The sequence below is a fragment of the Salvelinus fontinalis genome, chromosome 16 (assembly GCF_029448725.1).
Source record: "Salvelinus fontinalis isolate EN_2023a chromosome 16, ASM2944872v1, whole genome shotgun sequence".
Taxonomy (NCBI): domain Eukaryota; kingdom Metazoa; phylum Chordata; class Actinopteri; order Salmoniformes; family Salmonidae; genus Salvelinus; species Salvelinus fontinalis.
This window is the reverse complement of record NC_074680.1, coordinates 49,002,919-49,026,852: the sequence shown is the minus strand read 5'-3', so window position 1 is coordinate 49,026,852 and position 23,934 is coordinate 49,002,919. Positions and strand designations below refer to the sequence as shown.

General features: G+C 42.3%; 1 protein-coding gene across 1 annotated transcript in view; it reads right to left on the bottom strand.

Moving 5' to 3' along the window:
• LOC129813312 (dynactin subunit 1-like) overlaps nucleotides 1-23,934 on the bottom strand; it is a 75,160-nt gene that overhangs the window by 15,153 nt on the left and 36,073 nt on the right. Inside the window, exons 2-4 of the mRNA XM_055865654.1 lie at nucleotides 6,103-6,354; nucleotides 4,191-4,269; nucleotides 1,325-1,356 (exon numbers count right to left, since the gene is read on the bottom strand). Of these exons, the coding sequence (XP_055721629.1) occupies nucleotides 1,325-1,356; nucleotides 4,191-4,269; nucleotides 6,103-6,354 (363 nt within the window). The remainder of the gene's footprint in view (nucleotides 1-1,324; nucleotides 1,357-4,190; nucleotides 4,270-6,102; nucleotides 6,355-23,934) is intronic.

The following is a 23,934-nucleotide window of genomic DNA, read 5'->3' as shown; positions in this document are numbered from 1 at the left end:
AGTCTACTAGTCTACTATTCTCTAGTCTAGTCCACTAGTCTACTAGTCTACTATTCTCTAGTCTAGTCTACTAGTCTACTATTCTCTAGTCTAGTCCACTAGTCTACTAGTCTACTATTCTCTAGTCTAGTCTACTAGTCTACTATTCTCTAGTCTAGTCTACTAGTCTACTATTCTCTAGTCTAGTCTACTAGTCTACTATTCTACTATTCTATTAGTCTACTATTCTACTAGTCTATTAGTCTACTATTCTCTAGTGTACTAGTCTACTAGCTCTGAAGAGTGTCTGTCTTCACGCCAGTCACCATTCCCTCCTGGGTCTCTGTCTGAATTTTGAGACCTGAGAGGGGGATCAGGAGAGAGGAGAGAGAGAGAGCAGAAGGAAGAGGGGGAGGAAGAGGGGGAGTAGAGAGAGATGGAAGAGGAGGAGGAAGAGAGGTGGAAGAGAGGAGGAAGAGGAGGAGTCAAAGGTAGGAGAGAGGAGGTAGAGGGAGAGCAGGCAGGAGGAGAGAGATGAGGAAGAGGGGGAGGAAGAGAGGAGGAAGAGGAGGAGTCAAAGGTAGGAGAGAGGAGGTAGAGGGAGAGCAGGCAGGAGGAGAGAGATGGGGAAGAGGGGGAGGAAGAGAGGAGGAAGAGAGAAGAGGAAGAAGGGGAGCAGGGGAGAGGAGGAAGAGGGGGAAGTAAAGACGCAGAGTTAGGTGAACCAGGTCTTCAGAGACAGACAGACAGGAAGTGTCATGGCCACCATGACTCAGCAGCAGCAGGCTGAGGGGAAATGTCTGACTGGGGCCACATCTACTTCAGTGTGAATAACTGCTGCCATCTACTGGTCAGAACAGGGATTTCATATCCTCCTCATGTTACCTCTGTCTGCTGCAGAGGAAAAAACTCCCTGGAGAGGAAAAAGAGAGCGAGAGAAAGACAGCGAGGAGAAAGAGAGAGAGGAGAAAGAGAGAGAGAGAGAGGAGAAAGAGAGAGAGAGAGAGAGAGAGAGAGAGAGAGAGAGAGAGAGAGAGAGAGAGAGAGAGAGAGAGAGAGAGAGAGAGAGAGAGAGAGAGAGAGAGAGAGAGAGAGAGAGAGAGAGAGAGAGAGAGAGAGAGAGAGAGAGAGAGAGAGAGAGAGAGAGAGAGAGAGAGAGAGAGAAAGAGAGAGAGAGAGGAGAAAGAGAGAAAGAGAGAGAGAGAGAGAGAGAGAGAGAGAGAGAGAGAGAGAGAGAGAGAGAGGAGAAAGAGAGAAAGAGAGAAAGAGAGAAAGAGAGAGAGAGACTGAGAGGGCAAGAGAGAGCTGGCCCTGCTTCCCGTCTGTAACTGTCTGTCTTACTCACCAGTTTAGTGGACTTGAGTGTCTCCAGGATCTCTGAGGAGAGAGAAAGAGACAGAAAGTGATTTAGTGAGAGAGAGAGGCATAAAGATATAGTCTTTAGGCCAATATCAACGAATAATAAAAACATCTAAAATACAGTGACCCCCTCTCATATCACTACCAAGCCCTGCAATGCCAAGAGCTGAGCAAAGAAAAGAGTCCCCTCATCCAGCTGGTCCTGGGGCTGTTCACTAACCTGTTCTACTAACACACTGAAGCCTCAGTCCCCTCATCCAGCTGGTCCTGGGGCTGAGTTCACTAACCTGTTCTACTAACACACTGAAGCCTCAGACCCCTCATCCAGCTGGTCCTGGGGCTGAGTTCACTAACCTGTTCTACTAACACACTGAAGCCTCAGACCCCTCATCCAGCTGGTCCTGGGGCTGAGTTCACTAACCTGTTCTACTAACACACTGAAGCCTCAGTCCCCTCATCCAGCTGGTCCTGGGGCTGAGTTCACTAACCTGTTCTACTAACACACTAAAGCCTCAGTCCCCTCATCCAGCTGGACCTGAGTTCACTAACCTGTTCTACTAACACACTGAAGCCTCAGTCCCCTCATCCAGCTGGTCCTGGGGCTGAGTTCACTAACCTGTTCTACTAACACACTGAAGCCTCAGTCCCCTCATCCAGCTGGTCCTGGGGCTGAGTTCACAAACCTGTTCTACTAACACACTGAAGCCTCAGTCCCCTCATCCAGCTGGTCCTGGGGCTGAGTTCACTAACCTGTTCTACTAACACACTGAAGCCTCAGACCCCTCATCCAGCTGGTCCTGGGGCTGAGTTCACTAACCTGTTCTACTAACACACTGAAGCCTCAGTCCCCTCATCCAGCTGGTCCTGGGGCTGAGTTCACAAACCTGTTCTACTAACACACTGAAGCCTCAGTCCCCTCATCCAGCTGGTCCTGGGGCTGAGTTCACTAACCTGTTCTACTAACACACTGAAGCCTCAGTCCCCTCATCCAGCTGGTCCTGGGGCTGAGTTCACAAACCTGTTCTACTAACACACTGAAGCCTCAGTCCCCTCATCCAGCTGGTCCTGGGGCTGAGTTCACTAACCTGTTCTACTAACACACTGAAGCCTCAGTCCCCTCATCCAGCTGGTCCTGGGGCTGAGTTCACTAACCTGTTCTACTAACACACTGAAGCCTCAGGACCAGAACATCCAATCAATCAGAATAAATCAAATTACAACACAGTCAAAACAAAACTACATTGCTTATTGGGAAACACAAACACAAAGCAAAATGCAGTGCTATCTGGCCCTAAATCGACAGTACACGGTGACTAAATATTTGACCATGGTTACTGATCAAAACCTTAGATAAACCTTGACAAAGTACAGGCTCAGTGAGCACAGCCTTGCCATTGAGAAGGGTAGACACAGGAAAACCTGGCTCCCTGTAGAGGAAAGGCTGTGCAACCACTGTACAACAGCAGAACCTGAGACGGAGCTGCATTTCCTGACAAAATGTCAAAAATATAAAACAATTAGAGAGTGTCATTTCCCCAAATGTTAAGCCCTTATTCAAGGTTTCAAAGACCTCTCTGATGAGAGTAGGCTACCCGTCCTGTTGGGGGAGGACGCAGAGAGCTGTGGGTTTCAAAGACCTCTCTGATGAGAGTAGGCTACCAGTCCTGTTGGGGGAGGACGCAGAGAGCTGTGGGGTTCAAAGACCTCTCTGATGAGAGTAGGCTACCCGTCCTGTTGGGGGAGGACGCAGAGAGCTGTGGGTTTCAAAGACCTCTCTGATGAGAGTAGGCTACCCGTCCTGTTGGGGGAGGACGCAGAGAGCTGTGGGTTGGCAGCGCACTACATTGCTGCCTGCCATAAGTTGAGGGACAGTGTCTGACAGACCAATCAACCTGCACATGTCCTCTACTGTATGTTTATTGTTATTGTTGAATGTGTTGGTTATTTTGACACTTGGTTACTGTTGTTACTGTTGTCCCGTTGACAATTTTGATGCTCCTTTTTATATTGTAAATATCCAAAATAAGCTTTGGCAATATGTACATTGTTACGTCATGCCAATAAAGCGAATTGAATTGAATTGAGAGACAGAGAGAGAGATTCCCTGAATCTGAGTATGGAACCCTATTCCCTATATAGAGCACTACTGTTGACCAGGGCCCTCCTCTCTCTCCTCTCTCTCTCTCTCCTCTCTCTCCTCTCTCTCTCTCTCCTCTCTCTCCTCTCTCTCTGTGTCATTTCCAAAAACAGAATACCCCCCCCCCCCCCCCCAGAAGTCAGCTGTAACCATGGCAACGGCCCATTGGCACCTCTATACCAAGCAGTACCTCAGACACAGTCTCTGGTCTCTAATAGAGAGAGAGAGAGAGAGAGAGAGAGAGAGATGTTCACACACACACGTCTCCTGCCCTGTCCCTCACAAGTTCACATCCTTTCATTTGTTGAGAATGATGATTGAAACCTAATCAGTGTACTATTCCAGGAATAATAATAACTCAAGCCTCTCTGATCCTCAAGCAATAACTCAAGCCTCTCTGATCCTCAAGCCTCCCTGATCCTCAAGCCTCTCTGATCCTCAAGCCTCTCTGATCCTCAAGCCTCCCTGATCCTCAAGCCTCTCTGATCCTCAAGCCTCTCTGATCCTCAAGCCTCTCTGATCCTCAAGCCTCTCTGATCCTCAAACCTCTCTGATCCTCAAGCCTCTCTGATCCTCAAGCCTCTCTGATCGTCAAGCCTCTCTGATCCTCAAGCCTCTCTGATCCTCAAGCCTCTCTGATCCTCAAGCCTCTCTGATCCTCAAGCCTCTCTTATCCTCAAGCCTCTCTGATCCTCAAGCCTCTCTGTGTCATCACCGTGTTTGGGGACCTTGTTGGAGGCCGGTTCTGGGGTGTCAGGAGAGGTGGTGTCTGCTCCATCATCAACCAGCTGGATCTGATGGAGCGAGGAGGAGAGGAGAGGAGAAGAGGGGAGAGGAGGAGAAATAAGAGAGGAGAGGAGGAGAAAGAGGAGAGGAGAGGAGAGGGGAGGAGAGGAGACAAGACGAGGAGGGGAGGGGAGGAGGAAAGGGAAAGAGGAGAGGAGAGTAGAGGAGGAGAAAGAGAGGAGGAGAAAGAGGAGAAGAGGAGGAAGAGGGGGGGAGGAGGAAGAGAGGAGGAGGAGAGGAAGAGGAAGAGGAGAGGAGAGGAAGAGGAAAGAGGACAGGAGAGGAGGAGGAGAGGAGGAAAGGGAAAGAGGAGAGGAGGAGGAAGAGGAGAGAGATGAAATCTTATCACAGAGCAACTGAATATGAATTATTGTGGTATCCACAGCAACCTTTGTAGCTCCCACCTGCAGGCTCAATGAGCCCAGGAGCTCTCCATCTTGGTCACACAGGCACTCGTGAATAGTCATGAGAACGTATGTGTGTATGCCTGTGTGTGTGTGTGTGTGTGTGTGTGTGTGTGTGTGTGTGTGTGTGTGTGTGTGTGTGTGTGTGTGTGTGTGTGTGTGTGTGTGTGTGTGTGTGTGTGTGTGTGTGTGTGTGTGTGTGTGTGTGTGTGTGTGTGTGCGTGTGCGTAATAAGGTTACCTAGGGTGCTTCAGGTCGTCATCATAACCCACACAGGCCTGTCTGTTCTGGTCAATGATAATGCAGTCACCATAACCCACACAGGCCTGTCTGTTCTGGTCCATGATAATGCAGTCACCATAACCCACACAGGCCTGTCTGTTCTGGTCCATGATAATGCAGTCACCATAACCCACACAGGCCTGTCTGTTCTGGTCCATGATAATGCAGTCACCATAACCCACACAGGCCTGTCTGTTCTGGTCCATGATAATGCAGTCACCATAACCCACACGGGCCTGTCTGTTCTGGTCATTGATAATGCAGTCACCATAACCCACACGGGCCTGTCTGTTCTGGTCATTGATAATGCAGTCACCATAACCCACACAGGCCTGTCTGTTCTGGTCCATGATAATGCAGTCACCATAACCCACACAGGCCTGTCTGTTCTGGTCATTGATAATGCAGTCACCATAACCCACACAGGCCTGTCTGTTCTGGTCATTGATAATGCAGTCACCATAACCCACACGGGCCTGTCTGTTCTGGTCCATGATAATGCAGTCACCATAACCCACACAGGCCTGTCTGTTCTGGTCCATGATAATGCAGTCACCATAACCCACACGGGCCTGTCTGTTCTGGTCCATGATAATGCAGTCACCATAACCCACACGGGCCTGTCTGTTCTGGTCATTGATAATGCAGTCACCATAACCCACACGGGCCTGTCTGTTCTGGTCATTGATAATGCAGTCACCATAACCCACACAGGCCTGTCTGTTCTGGTCCATGATAATGCAGTCACCATAACCCACACAGGCCTGTCTGTTCTGGTCATTGATAATGCAGTCACCATAACCCACACAGGCCTGTCTGTTCTGGTCCATGATAATGCAGTCACTATAACCCACACAGGCCTGTCTGTTCTGGTCATTGATAATGCAGTCACCATAACCCACACAGGCCTGTCTGTTCTGGTCCATGATAATGCAGTCACCATAACCCACACAGGCCTGTCTGTTCTGGTCATTGATAATGCAGTCACCATAACCCACACAGGCCTGTCTGTTCTGGTCATTGATAATGCAGTCACCATAACCCACACAGGCCTGTCTGTTCTGGTCCATGATAATGCAGTCACCATAACCCACACGGGCCTGTCTGTTCTGGTCCATGATAATGCAGTCACCATAACCCAGTTGTCTTACCTACCTGTGACTGTCGTACGAAGATGCCATGGTTCTCATGGCAGGTGAAGTATCTCTTCCCCTGGACTGTGCCATCGTTCTTCCCCTTCGACTCGTCTAGGATCACTCCCACCCACTTCCCTGTGGAGAAGAGCGTGGCACCGATATATGCCACTGTGCCGCGGTGCCCCTTCCCGATCACCTCCACCCGGGAACCCACCTTGGCCGGCCGGCCACCCCCGTCTGAACTCATCCTGCTGCTGCCACTACTGGTGGTCTGGAGGACAGAGGACAGGAGGTTAGTTCACTACTGGAGGACAGAGGACAGGAGGTTAGTTCACTACTGGTGGTCTGGAGGACAGAGGACAGGAGGTTAGTTCACTACTGGTGGTCTGGAGGACAGAGGACAGGAGGTTAGTTCACTACTGGTGGTCTGGAGGACAGAGGACAGGAGGTTAGTTCACTACTAGTGGTCTGGAGGACAGAGGACAGGAGGTTAGTTCACTACTGGAGGACAGAGGACAGGAGGTTAGTTCACTACTGGTGGTCTGGAGGATAGAGGACAGGAGGTTAGTTCACTACTGGTGGTCTGGAGGACAGAGGACAGGAGGTTAGTTCACTACTGGTGGTCTGGAGGACAGAGGACAGGAGGTTAGTTCACTACTGGTGGTCTGGAGGACAGAGGACAGGAGGTTAGTTCACTACTGGTGGTCTGGAGGACAGAGGACAGGGGGTTAGTTCACTACTGGTGGACAGAGGACAGGAGGTTAGTTCACTACTGGTGGTCTGGAGGACAGAGAACAGGAGGTTAGTTCACTACTGGAGGACAGAGGACAGGAGGTTAGTTCACTACTGGAGGACAGAGGACAGGAGGTTAGTTCACTACTGGTGGTCTGGAGGACAGAGGACAGGAGGTTAGTTCACTACTGGTGGTCTGGAGGACAGAGGACAGGAGGTTAGTTCACTACTGGTGGTCTGGAGGACAGAGGACAGGAGGTTAGTTCACTACTGGTGGTCTGGAGGACAGAGGACAGGGGGTTAGTTCACTACTGGTGGACAGAGGACAGGAGGTTAGTTCACTACTGGTGGTCTGGAGGACAGAGAACAGGAGGTTAGTTCACTACTGGAGGACAGAGGACAGGAGGTTAGTTCACTACTGGAGGACAGAGGACAGGAGGTTAGTTCACTACTGGTGGTCTGGAGGACAGAGGACAGGAGGTTAGTTCACTACTGGTGGTCTGGAGGACAGAGGACAGGAGGTTAGTTCACTACTGGAGGACAGAGGACAGGAGGTTAGTTCACTACTGGTGGTCTGGAGGACAGAGGACAGGAGGTTAGTTCACTACTGGAGGACAGAGGACAGGAGGTTAGTTCACTACTGGTGGTCTGGAGGACAGAGGACAGGAGGTTAGTTCACTACTGGAGGACAGAGGACAGGAGGTTAGTTCACTACTGGTGGTCTGGAGGACAGAGGACAGGAGGTTAGTTCACTACTGGAGGACAGAGGACAGGAGGTTAGTTCACTACTGGTGGTCTGGAGGACAGAGGACAGGAGGTTAGTTCACTACTGGTGGTCTGGAGGACAGAGGACAGGAGGTTAGTTCACTACTGGAGGACAGAGGACAGGAGGTTAGTTCTATGAGCCCCAACATGTAAATGGATCCATGAGCCCCAACATGTAAATGGCTCTATGAGCCCCAACATGTAAATGGATCTATGAGGTCCTATAGTAGGTAGTAGTCCTATAGTAGGTAGTAGTCCTATAGTAGGTAGTAGTCCTATAGTAGGTAGTAGTCCTATAGTAGGTAGTAGTCGTATAGTAGGTAGTAGTACTATAGTAGTCCTATAGTGGTCCTATAGTAGGTAGTAGTCCTACAGTAGGTAGTAGTCCTATAGTAGGTAGTAGTATTATAGTAGGTAGTAGTCCTATAGTAGGTAGTAGTCCTATAGTAGGTAGTAGTCCTATAGTAGGTAGTAGTCGTATAGTAGGTAGTAGTACTATAGTAGTCCTATAGTGGTCCTACAGTAGGTAGTAGTCCTATAGTAGGTAGTAGTCCTATAGTAGGTAGTAGTCCTATAGTAGGTAGTAGTCCTATAGTAGGTAGTAGTACTATAGTAGTCCTATAGTAGGTAGTAGTCCTATAGTAGGTAGTAGTACTATAGTAGTCCTACAGTAGGTAGTAGTCCTATAGTAGTCCTATAGTACGCAGTAGTCCTACAGTAGGTAGTAGTCCTATAGTAGGTAGTAGTCCTATAGTTGTCCTATAGTAGGTAGTAGTCCTACAGTAGGTAGTAGTACTATAGTAGTCTTATAGTAGGTAGTAGTCCTATAGTAGGTAGTAGTCGTATAGTAGGTAGTAGTACTATAGTAGTCCTATAGTAGTCCTATAGTAGGTAGTAGTCCTATAGTAGTTAGTAGTCCTATAGTAGTCCTATAGTAGTCCTATAGTAGTCCTATAGTAGGTAGTAGTCCTATAGTAGGTAGTACTCCTATAGTAGGTAGTAGTCCTATAGTAGTCCTATAGTAGGTAGTAGTCCTATAGTAGGTAGTAGTCCTACAGTAGGTAGTAGTCCTATAGTAGTCCTACAGTAGGTAGTAGTACTATAGTAGTCTTATAGTAGGTCGTAGTCCTATAGTAGGTAGTAGTCTTATAGTAGTCCTATAGTAGGTAGTAGTCCTATAGTAGGTAGTAGTCCTATAGTAGGTAGTAGTCCTACAGTAGGTAGTAGTCTTATAGTAGTCCTATAGTAGGTAGTAGTCCTATAGTAGGTAGTAGTCCTATAGTAGTCCTATAGTAGGTAGTAGTCCTAGAGTAGTCCTATAGTAGGTAGTAGTCCTATAGTAGGTAGTAGTCCTATAGTAGTCCTATAGTACATTTACATTACATTTAAGTCATTAGCAGACGCTCTTATCCAGAGCGACTTACAAATTGGAAAGTTCATACATATTCATCCTGGTCCCACCGTGGGGAATGAACCCACAACCCTGGCGTTGCAAGCGCCATGCTCTACCAACTGAGCCACACGGGACCACGGGACTACTGTAGGTCGTAGTCCTACAGTAGTCCTATAGTAGGTAGTAGTCCTATAGTAGGTAGTAGTCCTATAGTTGTCCTATAGTAGGTAGTAGTCCTACAGTAGGTAGTAGTACTATAGTAGTCTTATAGTAGGTAGTAGTCCTATAGTAGGTAGTAGTCGTATAGTAGGTAGTAGTACTATAGTAGTCCTATAGTAGTCCTATAGTAGGTAGTAGTCCTATAGTAGGTAGTAGTCCTATAGTAGTCCTATAGTAGTCCTATAGTAGTCCTATAGTAGGTAGTAGTCCTATAGTAGGTAGTACTCCTATAGTAGGTAGTAGTCCTATAGTAGTCCTATAGTAGGTAGTAGTCCTATAGTAGGTAGTAGTCCTACAGTAGGTAGTAGTCCTATAGTAGTCCTACAGTAGGTAGTAGTACTATAGTAGTCTTATAGTAGGTCGTAGTCCTATAGTAGGTAGTAGTCTTATAGTAGTCCTATAGTAGGTAGTAGTCCTATAGTAGGTAGTAGTCCTATAGTAGGTAGTAGTCCTATAGTAGGTAGTAGTCTTATAGTAGTCCTATAGTAGGTAGTAGTCCTATAGTAGGTAGTAGTCCTATAGTAGTCCTATAGTAGGTAGTAGTCCTATAGTAGTCCTATAGTAGGTAGTAGTCCTATAGTAGGTAGTAGTCCTATAGTAGTCCTATAGTACATTTACATTACATTTAAGTCATTTAGCAGACGCTCTTATCCAGAGCGACTTACAAATTGGAAAGTTCATACATATTCATCCTGGTCCCACCGTGGGGAATGAACCCACAACCCTGGCGTTGCAAGCGCCATGCTCTACCAACTGAGCCACACGGGACCACGGGACTACTGTAGGTCGTAGTCCTAAAGTAGTCCTATAGTAGGTAGTAGTCCTATAGTAGGTAGTAGTCCTATAGTAGGTAGTAGTCCTATAGTAGTCCTATAGTAGTCCTATAGTAGGTAATAGTCCTATAGTAGGTAGTAGTCCTATAGTAGGTAGTAATCCTATAGTAGGTAGTAGTCCTATAGTAGTCCTATAGTAGGTAGTAGTACTATCGTAGTCCTATAGTAGGCAGTAATCCTATAGTAGGTAGTAGTACTATAGTAGTCCTATAGTAGTCCTACAGTAGGTAGTAGTCCTATAGTAGTCCTATAGTAGTCTTATAGTAGGTAATAGTCCTATAGTAGGTAGTAGTCCTATAGTAGGTAGTAATCCTATAGTAGGTAGTAGTCCTATAGTAGGTAGTAGTCCTTTAGTAGTCCTATAGTAGGTAGTAGTCCTGTAGTAGTCCTATAGTAGGTAGTAGTACTATCGTAGTCCTATAGTAGGCAGTAATCCTATAGTAGGTAGTAGTACTATAGTAGTCCTATAGTAGTCCTACAGTAGGTAGTAGTCCTATAGTAGTCCTATAGTAGGCAGTAGTCCTACAGTAGGTAGTAGTCCTATAGTAGGTAGTAGTCCTATAGTAGGTAGTAGTCCTATAGTAGGTAGTAGTACTATAGTAGTCCTATAGTGGTCCTATAGTAGGTAGTAGTCCTATAGTAGGTAGTAGTACTATAGTAGTCCTATAGTAGTCCTACAGTTGGTAGTAGTACTATAGTAGTCTTATAGTAGGTAGTAGTCCTATAGTAGGTAGTAGTCCTATAGTAGGTAGTAGTACTATAGTAGTCCTATAGTGGTCCTATAGTAGGTAGTAGTCCTATAGTAGGTAGTAGTCTTATAGTAGTCCTATAGTAGGTAGTAGTCCTATAGTAGGTAGTAGTCCTATAGTAGGTAGTAGTACTAGCGTAGTCCTATAGTAGGTAGTAGTCGTATAGTAGGTAGTAGTACTATAGTAGTCCTATAGTGGTCCTATAGTAGGTAGTAGTCCTACAGTAGGTAGTAGTCTTATAGTAGTCCTATAGTAGGTAGTAGTCCTATAGTAGGTAGTAGTCCTATAGTAGGTAGTAGTCCTAGAGTAGTCCTATAGTAGGTAGTAGTCCTATAGTAGGTAGTAGTCCTATAGTAGTCCTAAAGTAGGTCGTAGTCCTATAGTAGGTAGTAGTCCTATAGTAGGTAGTAGTCCTATAGTAGTCCTATAGTAGGTAGTAGTCCTATAGTAGGTAGTAGTACTATAGTAGGTAGTAATCTTATAGTAGGTAGTAGTCCTATAGTAGGTAGTAGTCCTTTAGTAGTCCTATAGTAGGTAGTAGTCCTATAGTAGTCCTATAGTAGGTAGTAGTACTATAGTAGTCCTATAGTAGGCAGTAATCCTATAGTAGGTAGTAGTACTATAGTAGTCTTATAGTAGGTAGTAGTCCTATAGTAGGTAGTAGTCGTATAGTAGGTAGTAGTACTATAGTAGTCCTATAGTAGGTAGTAGTCCTATAGTAGGTAGTTGTCCTATAGTAGGTAGTAGCCCTATAGTAGTCCTATAGTAGGTAGTAGTCCTATAGTAGGTAGTAGTCCTACAGTAGGTAGTAGTACTATAGTAGTATTATAGTAGGTAGTAGTCCTATAGTAGGTAGTAGTCGTATAGTAGGTAGTAGTACTATAGTAGTCCTATAGTAGGTAGTAGTCCTATAGTAGGTAGTTGTCCTATAGTAGGTAGTAGTCCTATAGTAGTCCTATAGTAGGTAGTAGTCCTATAGTAGGTAGTAGTCCTATAGTAGGTAGTAATCCTATAGTAGGTAGTAGTCCTATAGTAGGTAGTAGTCCTATAGTAGTCCAATAGTAGGTAGTAGTCCTATAGTAGGTAGTAGTACTATAGTAGTCCTATAGTAGGCAGTACTCCTATAATAGGTAGTACTACTAAAGTAGTCCTATAGTAGTCCTACAGTAGGTAGTAGTCCTATAGTAGTCATATAGTAGGCAGTAGTCCTACAGTAGGTAGTAGTCCTATAGTAGGTAGTAGTCCTATAGTAGGTAGTAGTCCTATAGTAGTCCTATTGTAGGTAGTAGTCCTACAGTAGGTAGTAGAACTATAGTAGTCTTATAGTAGGTAGTAGTCCTATAGTAGGTAGTAGTCGTATAGTAGGTAGTAGTACTATAGTATTCCTATAGTGGTCCTATAGTAGGTAGTAGTCGTATAGTAGGTAGTAGTCGTATAGTAGGTAGTAGTACTATAGTAGTCCTATAGTAGTCTTATAGTAGGTAGTAGTCCTATAGTAGGTAGTAGTCGTATAGTAGGTAGTAGTACTATAGTAGACCTATAGTGGTCCTATAGTAGGTAGTAGTCCTATAGTAGTCCTATAGTAGGTAGTAGTCCTATAATAGGTAGTAGTCCTATAGTAGGTAGTAGTCCTATAGTAGTCATATAGTAGGTAGTAGTCCTATAGTAGTCCTATAGTAGGTAGTAGTCCTATAGTAGGTAGTTGTCCTATAGTAGGTAGTAATCCTATAGTAGGTAGTAGTCCTATAGTAGGTAGTAGTCCTATAGTAGTCCTATATTAGGTAGTAGTCCTATAGTAGGTAGTGGTACTATAGTAGTCCTATAGTAGGCAGTACTCCTATAGTAGGTAGAAATCCTATAGTAGGTAGTAGTACTATAGTAGTCCTATAGTAGGCAGTAATCCTATAGTAGGTAGTAGTACTATAGTAGTCCTACAGTAGGTAGTAGTCCTATAGTAGTCCTATAGTAGGCAGTAGTCCTACAGTAGGTAGTAGTCCTATAGTAGGTAGTAGTCCTATAGTTGTCCTATAGTAGGTAGTAGTCCTACAGTAGGTAGTAGTACTATAGTAGTCTTATAGTAGGTAGTAGTCCTAGGTAGTGGTACTATAGTAGTCCTATAGTAGGCAGTACTCCTATAGTAGGTAGTAATCCTATAGTAGGTGGTAGTCCTATAGTAGGTAGTAGTACTATAGTAGTCCTATAGTAGGCAGTAATCCTATAGTAGGTAGTAGTACTATAGTAGGTAGTATTCCTATAGTAGGTAGTAGTACTATAGTAGTCCTATTGTAGGCAGTAATCCTATAGTAGGTAGTAGTACTATAGTAGTCCTATAGTAGGTAGTGGTACTAGTGTAGTCCTATAGTAGGCAGTACTCCTATAGTAGGTAGTAATCCTATAGTAGGTAGTAGTCCTATAGTAGGTAGTAGTCCTTTAGTAGTCCTATAGTAGGTAGTAGTACTATAGTAGTCCTACAGTAGGTAGTAGTCCTATAGTAGTCCTATAGTAGGCAGTAGTCCTACAGTAGGTAGTAGTCCTATAGTAGGTAGCAGTCCTATAGTTGTCCTATAGTAGGTAGTACTCCTACAGTAGGTAGTAGTACTATAGTAGTCTTATAGAAGGTAGTAGTCCTATAGTAGGTAGTAGTACTATAGTAGTCCTATAGTAGTCCTATAGTAGGTAGTAATCCTATAGTAGGTAGTAGTCCTATAGTATTCCTATAGTAGGTCGTTGTCCTACAGTAGTCCTATAGTAGGTAGTAGTCCTATAGTAGGTAGTAGTCCTATAGTAGGTAGTAGTCCTATAGTAGGTAGTAATCCTATAGTAGGTAGTACTCCTATAGTAGGTAGTAGTCCTATAGTAGTCCTATAGTAGGTAGTAGTCCTATAGTAGGTAGTAGTACTATAGTAGTCCTATAGTAGGCATTACTCCTATAGTAGGTAGTACTACTAAAGTAGTCCTATAGTAGTCCTACAGTAGGTAGTAGTCCTATAGTAGGTAGTAGTCCTATAGTAGTCCTATAGTAGGTAGTAGTCCTACAGTAGGTAGTAGTACTATAGTAGTCTTATAGTAGGTAGTAGTCCTATAGTAGGTAGTAGTCGTATAGTAGGTAGTAGTACTATAGTAGTCCTATAGTGGTCCTATAGTAGGTAGTAGTCCTATAGTAGGTAGTAGTCTTATAGTAGTCCTATAGTAGGTTGTAGAACTATAGTAGTCCTATAGTAGGTAGTAGTCCTATAGTAGATAGTAGTCCTATAGTAGGTAGTTGTCCTATAGTAGTCCTATGGTAGGTAGTAGTCCTATAGTAGGTTAGTAGTCCTATAGTAGGTAGTAGTCCTATAGTAGGTAGTAGTCCTATAGTAGGTAGTAATCCTATAGTAGGTAGTAGTCCTATAGTAGGTAGTCCTACAGTAGGTAGTAGTCCTATAGTAGTCCTGTAGTAGGCAGTAGTCCTACAGTAGGTAGTAGTCCTATAGTAGGTAGTAGTCCTATAGTAGGTAGTAGTCCTATAGTAGTCCCATAGTAGGTAGTAGTCCTACAGTAGTCTTATAGTAGGTAGTAGTCCTATAGTAGGTAGTAGTCGTATAGTAGGTAGTAGTACTATAGTAGTCCTATAGTGGTCCTATTGTAGGTAGTAGTCCTATAGGAGGTAGTAGAACTATAGTAGTCCTATAGTAGGTAGTAGTCCTATAGTAGGTAGTAGTCCTATAGTAGGTAGTAGTCCTATAATAGTCCTATAGTAGGTAGTAGTCCTATAGTAGTCCTATAGTAGGTAGTAGTCCTATAGTAGGTAGTAGTCCTATAGTAGTCCTATAGTAGGTAGTAGTCCTACAGTAGGTAGTAGTCCTATAGTAGTCCTATAGTAGGTAGTAGTGCTATGGTAGGTAGTAGTCCTTTAGTAGGTAGTAGTCCCATAGTAGTCCTATAGTAGGTAGTAATCCTATAGTAGGTAGTAGTCCTTTAGTAGGTAGTAATCCTATAGTAGTCCTATTGTGGGCATTAGTCCTATAGCAGGTAGTAGTCCTACAGTAGGTAGTAGTCCTATATTAGGTAGTAGTCCTATAGTAGTCCTATAGCATGTAGTAGTCCTATAGTAGGTAGTAATCCTACAGTAGTCCTGCAGTAGGTAGTAGTCCTATAGTAGTCCTATAGTAGGTACTAGTCCCATAGTAGGTAGTTGTCCTACAGTAGGTCGTAGTCCTATAGTAGTCATATAGTGCGTAGTAGTCCTATAGTAGTCCTATAGTAGGTAGTAGTCCTATAGTAGTCCTATAGCAGGTAGTAGTCCTATAGTAGGTAGTAGTCCTATAGTAGGTAGTAGTCCAATAGTAGTCCTATAGTAGGTAGTAGTCCTACAGTAGGTAGTAGTCCTATAGTAGGTAGTAGTCCTATAGTAGGTAGTAGTCCTATAGTAGTCCTATAGTAGGTAGTAGTCCTACAGTAGGTAGTAGTACTATAGTAGTCTTATAGTAGGTAGTAGTCCTATAGTAGGTAGTAGTCGTATAGTAGGTAGTAGTACTATAGTAGTCCTATAGTGGTCCTATTGTAGGTAGTAGTCCTATAGTAGGTAGTAGTCTTATAGTAGTCCTATAGTAGGTAGTAGAACTATAGTAGTCCTATAGTAGGTAGTAGTCCTATAGTAGGTAGTAGTCCTATAGTAGGTAGTAGTCCTATAATAGTCCGATAGTAGGTAGTAGTCCTATAGTAGTCCTATAGTAGGTAGTAGTCCTATAGTAGGTAGTAGTCCTATAGTAGTCCTATAGTAGGTAGTAGTCCTACAGTAGGTAGTAGTCCTATAGTAGTCCTATAGTAGGTAGTAGTCCTACAGTAGGTAGTAGTCCTATAGTAGTCCTATAGTAGTCCTATAGTAGTATTATAGTAGGTAGTAGTGCTATGGTAGGTAGTAGTCCTTTAGTAGGTAGTAGTCCCATAGTAGTCCTATAGTAGGTAGTAATCGTATAGTAGGTAGTAGTCCTATAGTAAGTAGTAATCCTATAGTAGTCCTATTGTGGGCATTAGTCCTATAGCAGGTAGTGTCCTACAGTAGGAAGTAGTCCTATATTAGGTAGTAGTCCTATAGTAGTCCTATAGTAGGTAGTAGTCCTATAGTAGGTAGTAATCCTATAGTAGTCCTATAATAGGTAGTAGTCCTATAGTAGTCCTGCAGTAGGTAATAGTCCTATAGTAGTCCTATAGTAGGTACTAGTCCCATAGTAGGTAGTTGTCCTACAGTAGGTAGTAGTCCTATAGTAGTCATATAGTGCGTAGTAGTCCTATAGTAGTCCTATAGTAGGTAGTAGTCCTATAGTAGTCCTATAGCAGGTAGTAGTCCTATAGTAGGTAGTAGTCCTATAGTAGGTAGTAGTCCTATAGTAGGTAGTAGTCCTATAGTAGTCCTATAGTAGGTAGTAGTCCTATAGTAGTCCTATAGTAGGTAGTAGTCCTACAGTAGTCCTAGAGTAGGTCGTAGTCCTATAGTAGGTAGTAGTCCTATAGTAGGTAGTAGTCCTATAGTAGTCCTATAGTATGTAGTAGTCCTAGAGTAGTCCTATAGTAGGTAGTAGTCCTATAGTAGTCCTATAGTAGGTAGTAGTCCTATAGTAGGTCGTAGTCCTTTATTAGGTAGTAGTCCTATAGTAGGTAGTAGCCATTTAGTTGTCCTATAGGAGGTAGTAGTCCTAGAGTAGTCCTATAGTGGGTAGTAGTCCTATAGTAGTCATAAAGTAGGTAGTAGTCCTACAGTAGTCCTATAGTAGGTAGTAGTCCTTTAGTAGGTAGTAGTCCTATGGTAGTCCTATAGTAGGTAGTAGTCCTATAGTAGTCATATAGTAGGTAGTAGTCCTATAGTAGGTAGTAGTCCTATAGTAGGTAGTAGTCCTATAGTAGGTAGTAGTCCTATAGTAGGTAGTAGTCCAATAGTAGTCCTATAGTAGGTAGTAGTCCTACAGTAGGTAGTAGTCCTATAGTAGGTAGTAATCCTATAGTAGTCCTATTGTGGGCATTAGTCCTATAGCAGGTAGTAGTCCTACAGTAGGAAGTAGTCCTATATTAGGAAGTAGTCCTATAGTAGTCCTATAGTAGGTAGTAGTCCTATAGTAGGTAGTAATCCTATAGTAGTCCTATAATAGGTAGTAGTCCTATAGTAGTCCTGCAGTAAGTAATAGTCCTATAGTAGTCCTATAGTAGGTACTAGTCCCATAGTAGGTAGTTGTCCTACAGTAGGTAGTAGTCCTATAGTAGTCATATAGTGCGTAGTAGTCCTATAGTAGTCCTATAGTAGGTAGTAGTCCTATAGTAGTCCTATAGCAGGTAGTAGTCCTATAGTAGGTAGTAGTCCTATAGTAGGTAGTAGTCCTATAGTAGGTAGTAGTCCTATAGTAGGTAGTAGTCCAATAGTAGTCCTATAGTAGGTAGTAGTCCTACAGTAGGTAGTAGTCCTATAGTAGGTAGTAGTCCTATAGTAGGTAGTAGTCCTATAGTAGTCCTATAGTAGGTAGTAGTCCTACAGTAGGTAGTAGTACTATAGTAGTCTTATAGTAGGTAGTAGTCCTATAGTAGGTAGTAGTCGTATAGTAGGTAGTAGTACTATAGTAGTCCTATAGTGGTCCTATTGTAGGTAGTAGTCCTATAGTAGGTAGTAGTCTTATAGTAGTCCTATAGTAGGTAGTAGAACTATAGTAGTCCTATAGTAGGTAGTAGTCCTATAGTAGGTAGTAGTCCTATAATAGTCCTATAGTAGGTAGTAGTCCTATAGTAGTCCTATAGTAGGTAGTAGTCCTATAGTAGGTAGTAGTCCTATAGTAGTCCTATAGTAGGTAGTAGTCCTACAGTAGGTAGTAGTCCTATAGTAGTCCTATAGTAGGTAGTAGTCCTACAGTAGGTAGTAGTCCTACAGTAATCCTATAGTAGTCCTATAGTAGTATTATAGTAGGTAGTAGTGCTATGGTAGGTAGTAGTCCTTTAGTAGGTAGTAGTCCCATAGTAGTCCTATAGTAGGTAGTAATCGTATAGTAGGTAGTAGTCCTATAGTAAGTAGTAATCCTATAGTAGTCCTATTGTGGGCATTAGTCCTATAGCAGGTAGTGTCCTACAGTAGGAAGTAGTCCTATAGTAGTCCTATAGCAGGTAGTAGTCCTATAGTAGGTAGTAGTCCTATAGTAGGTAGTAGTCCTATAGTAGGTAGTAGTCCTATAGTAGTCCTATAGTAGGTAGTAGTCCTATAGTAGTCCTATAGTAGGTAGTAGTCCTACAGTAGTCCTAGAGTAGGTCGTAGTCCTATAGTAGGTAGTAGTCCTATAGTAGGTAGTAGTCCTATAGTAGTCCTATAGTATGTAGTAGTCCTAGAGTAGTCCTATAGTAGGTAGTAGTCCTATAGTAGTCCTATAGTAGGTAGTAGTCCTATAGTAGGTCATAGTCCTTTATTAGGTAGTAGTCCTATAGTAGGTAGTAGCCATTTAGTTGTCCTATAGGAGGTAGTAGTCCTAGAGTAGTCCTATAGTGGGTAGTAGTCCTATAGTAGTCATAAAGTAGGTAGTAGTCCTACAGTAGTCCTATAGTAGGTAGTAGTCCTTTAGTAGGTAGTAGTCCTATGGTAGTCCTATAGTAGGTAGTAGTCCTATAGTAGTCATATAGTAGGTAGTAGTCCTATAGTAGGTAGTAGTCCAATAGTAGTCCTATAGTAGGTAGTAGTCCTACAGTAGGTAGTAGTCCTATAGTAGGTAGTAATCCTATAGTAGTCCTATTGTGGGCATTAGTCCTATAGCAGGTAGTAGTCCTACAGTAGGAAGTAGTCCTATATTAGGTAGTAGTCCTATAGTAGTCCTATAGTAGGTAGTAGTCCTATAGTAGGTAGTAATCCTATAGTAGTCCTATAATAGGTAGTAGTCCTATAGTAGTCCTGCAGTAGGTAATAGTCCTATAGTAGTCCTATAGTAGGTACTAGTCCCATAGTAGGTAGTTGTCCTACAGTATGTAGTAGTCCTATAGTAGTCATATAGTGCGTAGTAGTCCTATAGTAGTCCTATAGTAGGTAGTAGTCCTATAGTAGTCCTATAGCAGGTAGTAGTCCTATAGTAGGTAGTAGTCCTATAGTAGGTAGTAGTCCTATAGTAGGTAGTAGTCCTATAGTAGTCCTATAGTAGGTAGTAGTCCTATAGTAGTCCTATAGTAGGTAGTAGTCCTACAGTAGTCCTAGAGTAGGTCGTAGTCCTATAGTAGGTAGTAGTCCTATAGTAGGTAGTAGTCCTATAGTAGTCCTATAGTATGTAGTAGTCCTAGAGTAGTCCTATAGTAGGTAGTAGTCCTATAGTAGTCCTATAGTAGGTAGTAGTCCTATAGTAGGTCGTAGTCCTTTATTAGGTAGTAGTCCTATAGTAGGTAGTAGCCATTTAGTTGTCCTATAGGAGGTAGTAGTCCTAGAGTAGTCCTATAGTGGGTAGTAGTCCTATAGTAGTCATAAAGTAGGTAGTAGTCCTACAGTAGTCCTATAGTAGGTAGTAGTCCTTTAGTAGGTAGTAGTCCTATGGTAGTCCTATAGTAGGTAGTAGTCCTATAGTAGTCATATAGTAGGTAGTAGTCCTATAGTAGGTAGTAGTCCTATAGTAGGTAGTAGTCCTATAGTAGGTAGTAGTCCTACAGTAGGTAGTAGTCCTATAGTAGGTAGTAGTCCTATAGTAGGTAGTAGTCCTACAGTAGGTAGTAGTACTATAGTAGTCTTATAGTAGGTAGTAGTCCTATAGTAGGTAGTAGTCGTATAGTAGGTAGTAGTACTATAGTAGTCCTATAGTGGTCCTATTGTAGGTAGTAGTCCTATAGTAGGTAGTAGTCTTATAGTAGTCCTATAGTAGGTAGTAGAACTATAGTAGTCCTATAGTAGGTAGTAGTCCTATAGTAGGTAGTAGTCCTATAGTAGGTAGTAGTCCTATAATAGTCCTATAGTAGGTAGTAGTCCTATAGTAGTCCTATAGTAGGTAGTAGTCCTATGGTAGGTAGTAGTCCTATAGTAGTCCTATAGTAGGTAGTAGTCCTACAGTAGGTAGTAGTCCTATAGTAGTCCTATAGTAGGTAGTAGTCCTACAGTAGGTAGTAGTCCTATAGTAGTCCTATAGTAGTCCTATAGTAGTATTATAGTAGGTAGTAGTGCTATGGTAGGTAGTAGTCCTTTAGTCGGTAGTAGTCCCATAGTAGTCCTATAGTAGGTAGTAATCGTATAGTAGGTAGTAGTCCTATAGTAGGTAGTAATCCTATAGTAGTCCTATTGTGGGCATTAGTCCTATAGCAGGTAGTAGTCCTACAGTAGGTAGTAGTCCTATATTAGGTAGTAGTCCTATAGTAGTCCTATAGTGGGTAGTAGTCCTATAGTAGGTAGTAATCCTATAGTAGTCCTATAATAGGTAGTAGTCCTATAGTAGGTAGTAATCCTATAGTAGTCCTGCAGTAGGTAGTAGTCCTATAGTAGTCCTAGAGTAGGTACTAGTCCCATAGTAGGTAGTTGTCCTACAGTAGGTAGTAGTCCTATAGTAGTCATATAGTGCGTAGTAGTCCTATAGTAGTCCTATAGTAGGTAGTAGTCCTATAGTAGTCCTATAGCAGATAGTAGTCCTATAGTAGGTAGTAGTCCTATAGTAGGTAGTAGTCCTATAGTAGGTAGTAGTCCTATAGTAGTCCTATAGTAGGTAGTAGTCCTATAGTAGTCCTATAGTAGGTAGTAGTCCTACAGTAGTCCTAGAGTAGGTCGTAGTCCTATAGTAGGTAGTAGTCCTATAGTAGGTAGTAGTCCTATAGTAGTCCTATAGTATGTAGTAGTCCTAGAGTAGTCCTATAGTAGGTAGTAGTCCTATAGTAGTCCTATAGTAGGTAGTAGTCCTATAGTAGGTCGTAGTCCTTTAGTAGGTAGTTGTCCTATAGTAGGTAGTAGCCATATAGTTGTCCTATAGGAGGTAGTAGTCCTAGAGTAGTCCTATAGTAGGTAGTAGTCCTATAGTAGTCATAAAGTAGGTAGTAGTCCTACAGTAGTCCTATAGTAGGTAGTAGTCCTTTAGTAGGTAGTAGTCCTATGGTAGTCCTATAGTAGGTAGTAGTCCTATAGTAGTCATATAGTAGGTAGTAGTCCTATAGTAGGTAGTAGTCCTATAGTAGGTAGTAGTCCTATAGTAGTCCTGTAGTAGGTAGTAGTCCTATGGAAGTTAGTAGTACTATAGTAGGTAGTAATCCTATAGTAGTCCTGCAGTAGGTAGTAGTCCTATAAAAGTCCTATAGTAGTCCCATAGTAGGTAGTAGTCCTACAGTAGGTAGTAGTCCTATAGTAGGTATTAGTCATATAGTAGGTAGTAGTCCTATAGTAGTCCTATGGAAGGTAGTAGTCCTATAGTAGGTAGTAGTCCCATAGTAGTCCTATAGTAGGTAGTAGTCCTATAGTAGGTAGTCGTCCTATAGTAGGTAGTAGACCTATAGTAGTCCTATAGTAGGTAGTAGTCCTATAGTAGTCATATAGTAGTCCTATAGTAGGTAGTAGTCCTATAGTAGGTAGTAGTCTAATAGCAGGTAGTAGTCCTATAGTAGGTAGTAGTCCTATAGTAGGTAGTAGTCCTACAGTAGGTAGTAGTCCTATAGTAGGTAGTAGTCCTATAGTAGGTAGTAGTCCTATAGTAGGTAGTAGTAATATAGTAGGTAGTAGTCCTATAGTAGGTAGTAGTCCTATAGTAGGTAGTAGTCCTATAGTAGGTAGTAGTACTATAGTAGGTAGTAGTCCTATAGTAGGTAGTAGTCCTATAGTAGGTAGTAGTCCTATAGTAGGTAGTAGTACTATAGTAGGTAGTAGTCCTACAGTAGGTAGTAGTCCTATAGTAGGTAGTAGTCCTATAGTAGGTAGTAGTCCTATAGTAGGTAGTAGTCCTATAGTAGGTAGTAGTCCTATAGTAGGTAGTAATCCTATAGTAGGTAGTAGTCCTATAGTAGGTAGTAGTCGTATAGTAGGTAGTAGTCCTATAGTAGGTAGTAGTCCTATAGTAGGTAGTAGTCCTATAGTAGGTAGTAGTCCTATAGTAGGTAGTAGTCCTATAGTAGGTAGTAGTCGTATAGTAGGTAGTAGTCCAATAGTAGGTAGTAGTCCTATAGTAGGTAGAACAGATACACTACATTACAGCTGCTCCTATTACTATGAACAGATACACTACATTACTCCTGCTCTTATTACTATGAACAGATACACTACATTACTCCTGCTCTTATTAATAACAGATACAATACATTACCGCAGCTCTTATTAATAACAGATACACTACATTACCGCTGGTCTTATTACTACGAACAGATACACTACATTACCGCTGGTCTTATTACTACGAACAGATACACTACATTACCGCTGGTCTTATTACTACGAACAGATACACTACATTACCGCTGGTCTTATTACTACGAACAGATACACTACATTACCGCTGGTCTTATTACTACGAACAGATACACTACATTACCGCTGCTCCTATTACTATGAACAGATACACTACACTACTGCTGCTCCTATTACTATGAACAGATACACTACATTACTCCTGCTCTTATTACTATGAACAGATACACTACATTACTGCTGGTCTTATTAATAACAGATACACTACATTACCGCTGGTCTTACTAATAACAGATACACTACATTACCGCTGGTCTTACTAATAACAGATACACTACATTACCGCTGGTCTTACTAATAACAGATACACTACATTACCGCTGGTCTTATTACTACGAACAGATACACTACATTACCGCTGCTCTTATTACTACGAACAGATACACTACATTACTCCTGCTCTTATTAATAACAGATACACTACATTACCGCTGGTCTTATTACTACGAACAGATACACTACATTACCGCTGGTCTTATTACTACGAACAGATACACTACATTACTGCTGCTCCTATTACTATGAACAGATACACTACATTACTCCTGCTCTTATTAATAACAGATACACTACATTATCGCTGCTCTTATTACTACGAACAGATACACTACACTACCGCTGGTCTTATTACTACGAACAGATACACTACATTACTGCTGCTCTTACTAATAACAGATACACTACATTACCGCTGGTCTTACTAATAACAGATACACTACATTACCGCTGGTCTTACTAATAACAGATACACTACATTACCGCTGGTCTTACTAATAACAGATACACTACATTACCACTGGTCTTATTACTACGAACAGATACACTACATTACCGCTGGTCTTACTAATAACAGATACACTACATTACCGCTGGTCTTACTAATAACAGATACACTACATTACCACTGCTCTTACTAATAACAGATACACTACATTACCGCTGGTCTTACTAATAACAGATACACTACATTACAGCTGGTCTTACTAATAACAGATACACTACATTACCGCTGGTCTTACTAATAACAGATACACTACATTACCACTGGTCTTATTACTACGAACAGATACACTACATTACCGCTGGTCTTACTAATAACAGATACACTACATTACTGCTGGTCTTACTAATAACAGATACACTACATTACTGCTGCTCCTATTAGTACGAACAGATACACTACATTACTGCTGCTCCTATTAGTACTAACAGATACACTACATAACTGCTGCTCTTACTAATAACAGATACACTACATTACTGCTGGTCTTACTAATAACAGATACACTACATTACTGCTGCTCCTATTAGTACGAACAGATACACTACATTAATCCTGCTCTTATTAATAACAGATACACTACATTACTGCTGCTCCTATTACTATGAACAGATACACTACATTACTCCTGCTCTTATTAATAACAGATACACTACGTTATCGCTGCTCTTATTACTACGAACAGATACACTACACTACCGCTGGTCTTATTACTACGAACAGATACACTACATTACCGCTGGTCTTATTAATAACAGATACACTACATTACTGCTGCTCTTACTAATAACAGATACACTACATTACCACTGGTCTTACTAATAACAGATACACTACATTACTGCTGCTCTTATTACTACGAACAGATACACTACATTACCGCTGCTCTTATTAATAACAGATACACTACATTACCGCTGGTCTTACTAATAACAGATACACTACATTACCGCTGGTCTTATTAATAAC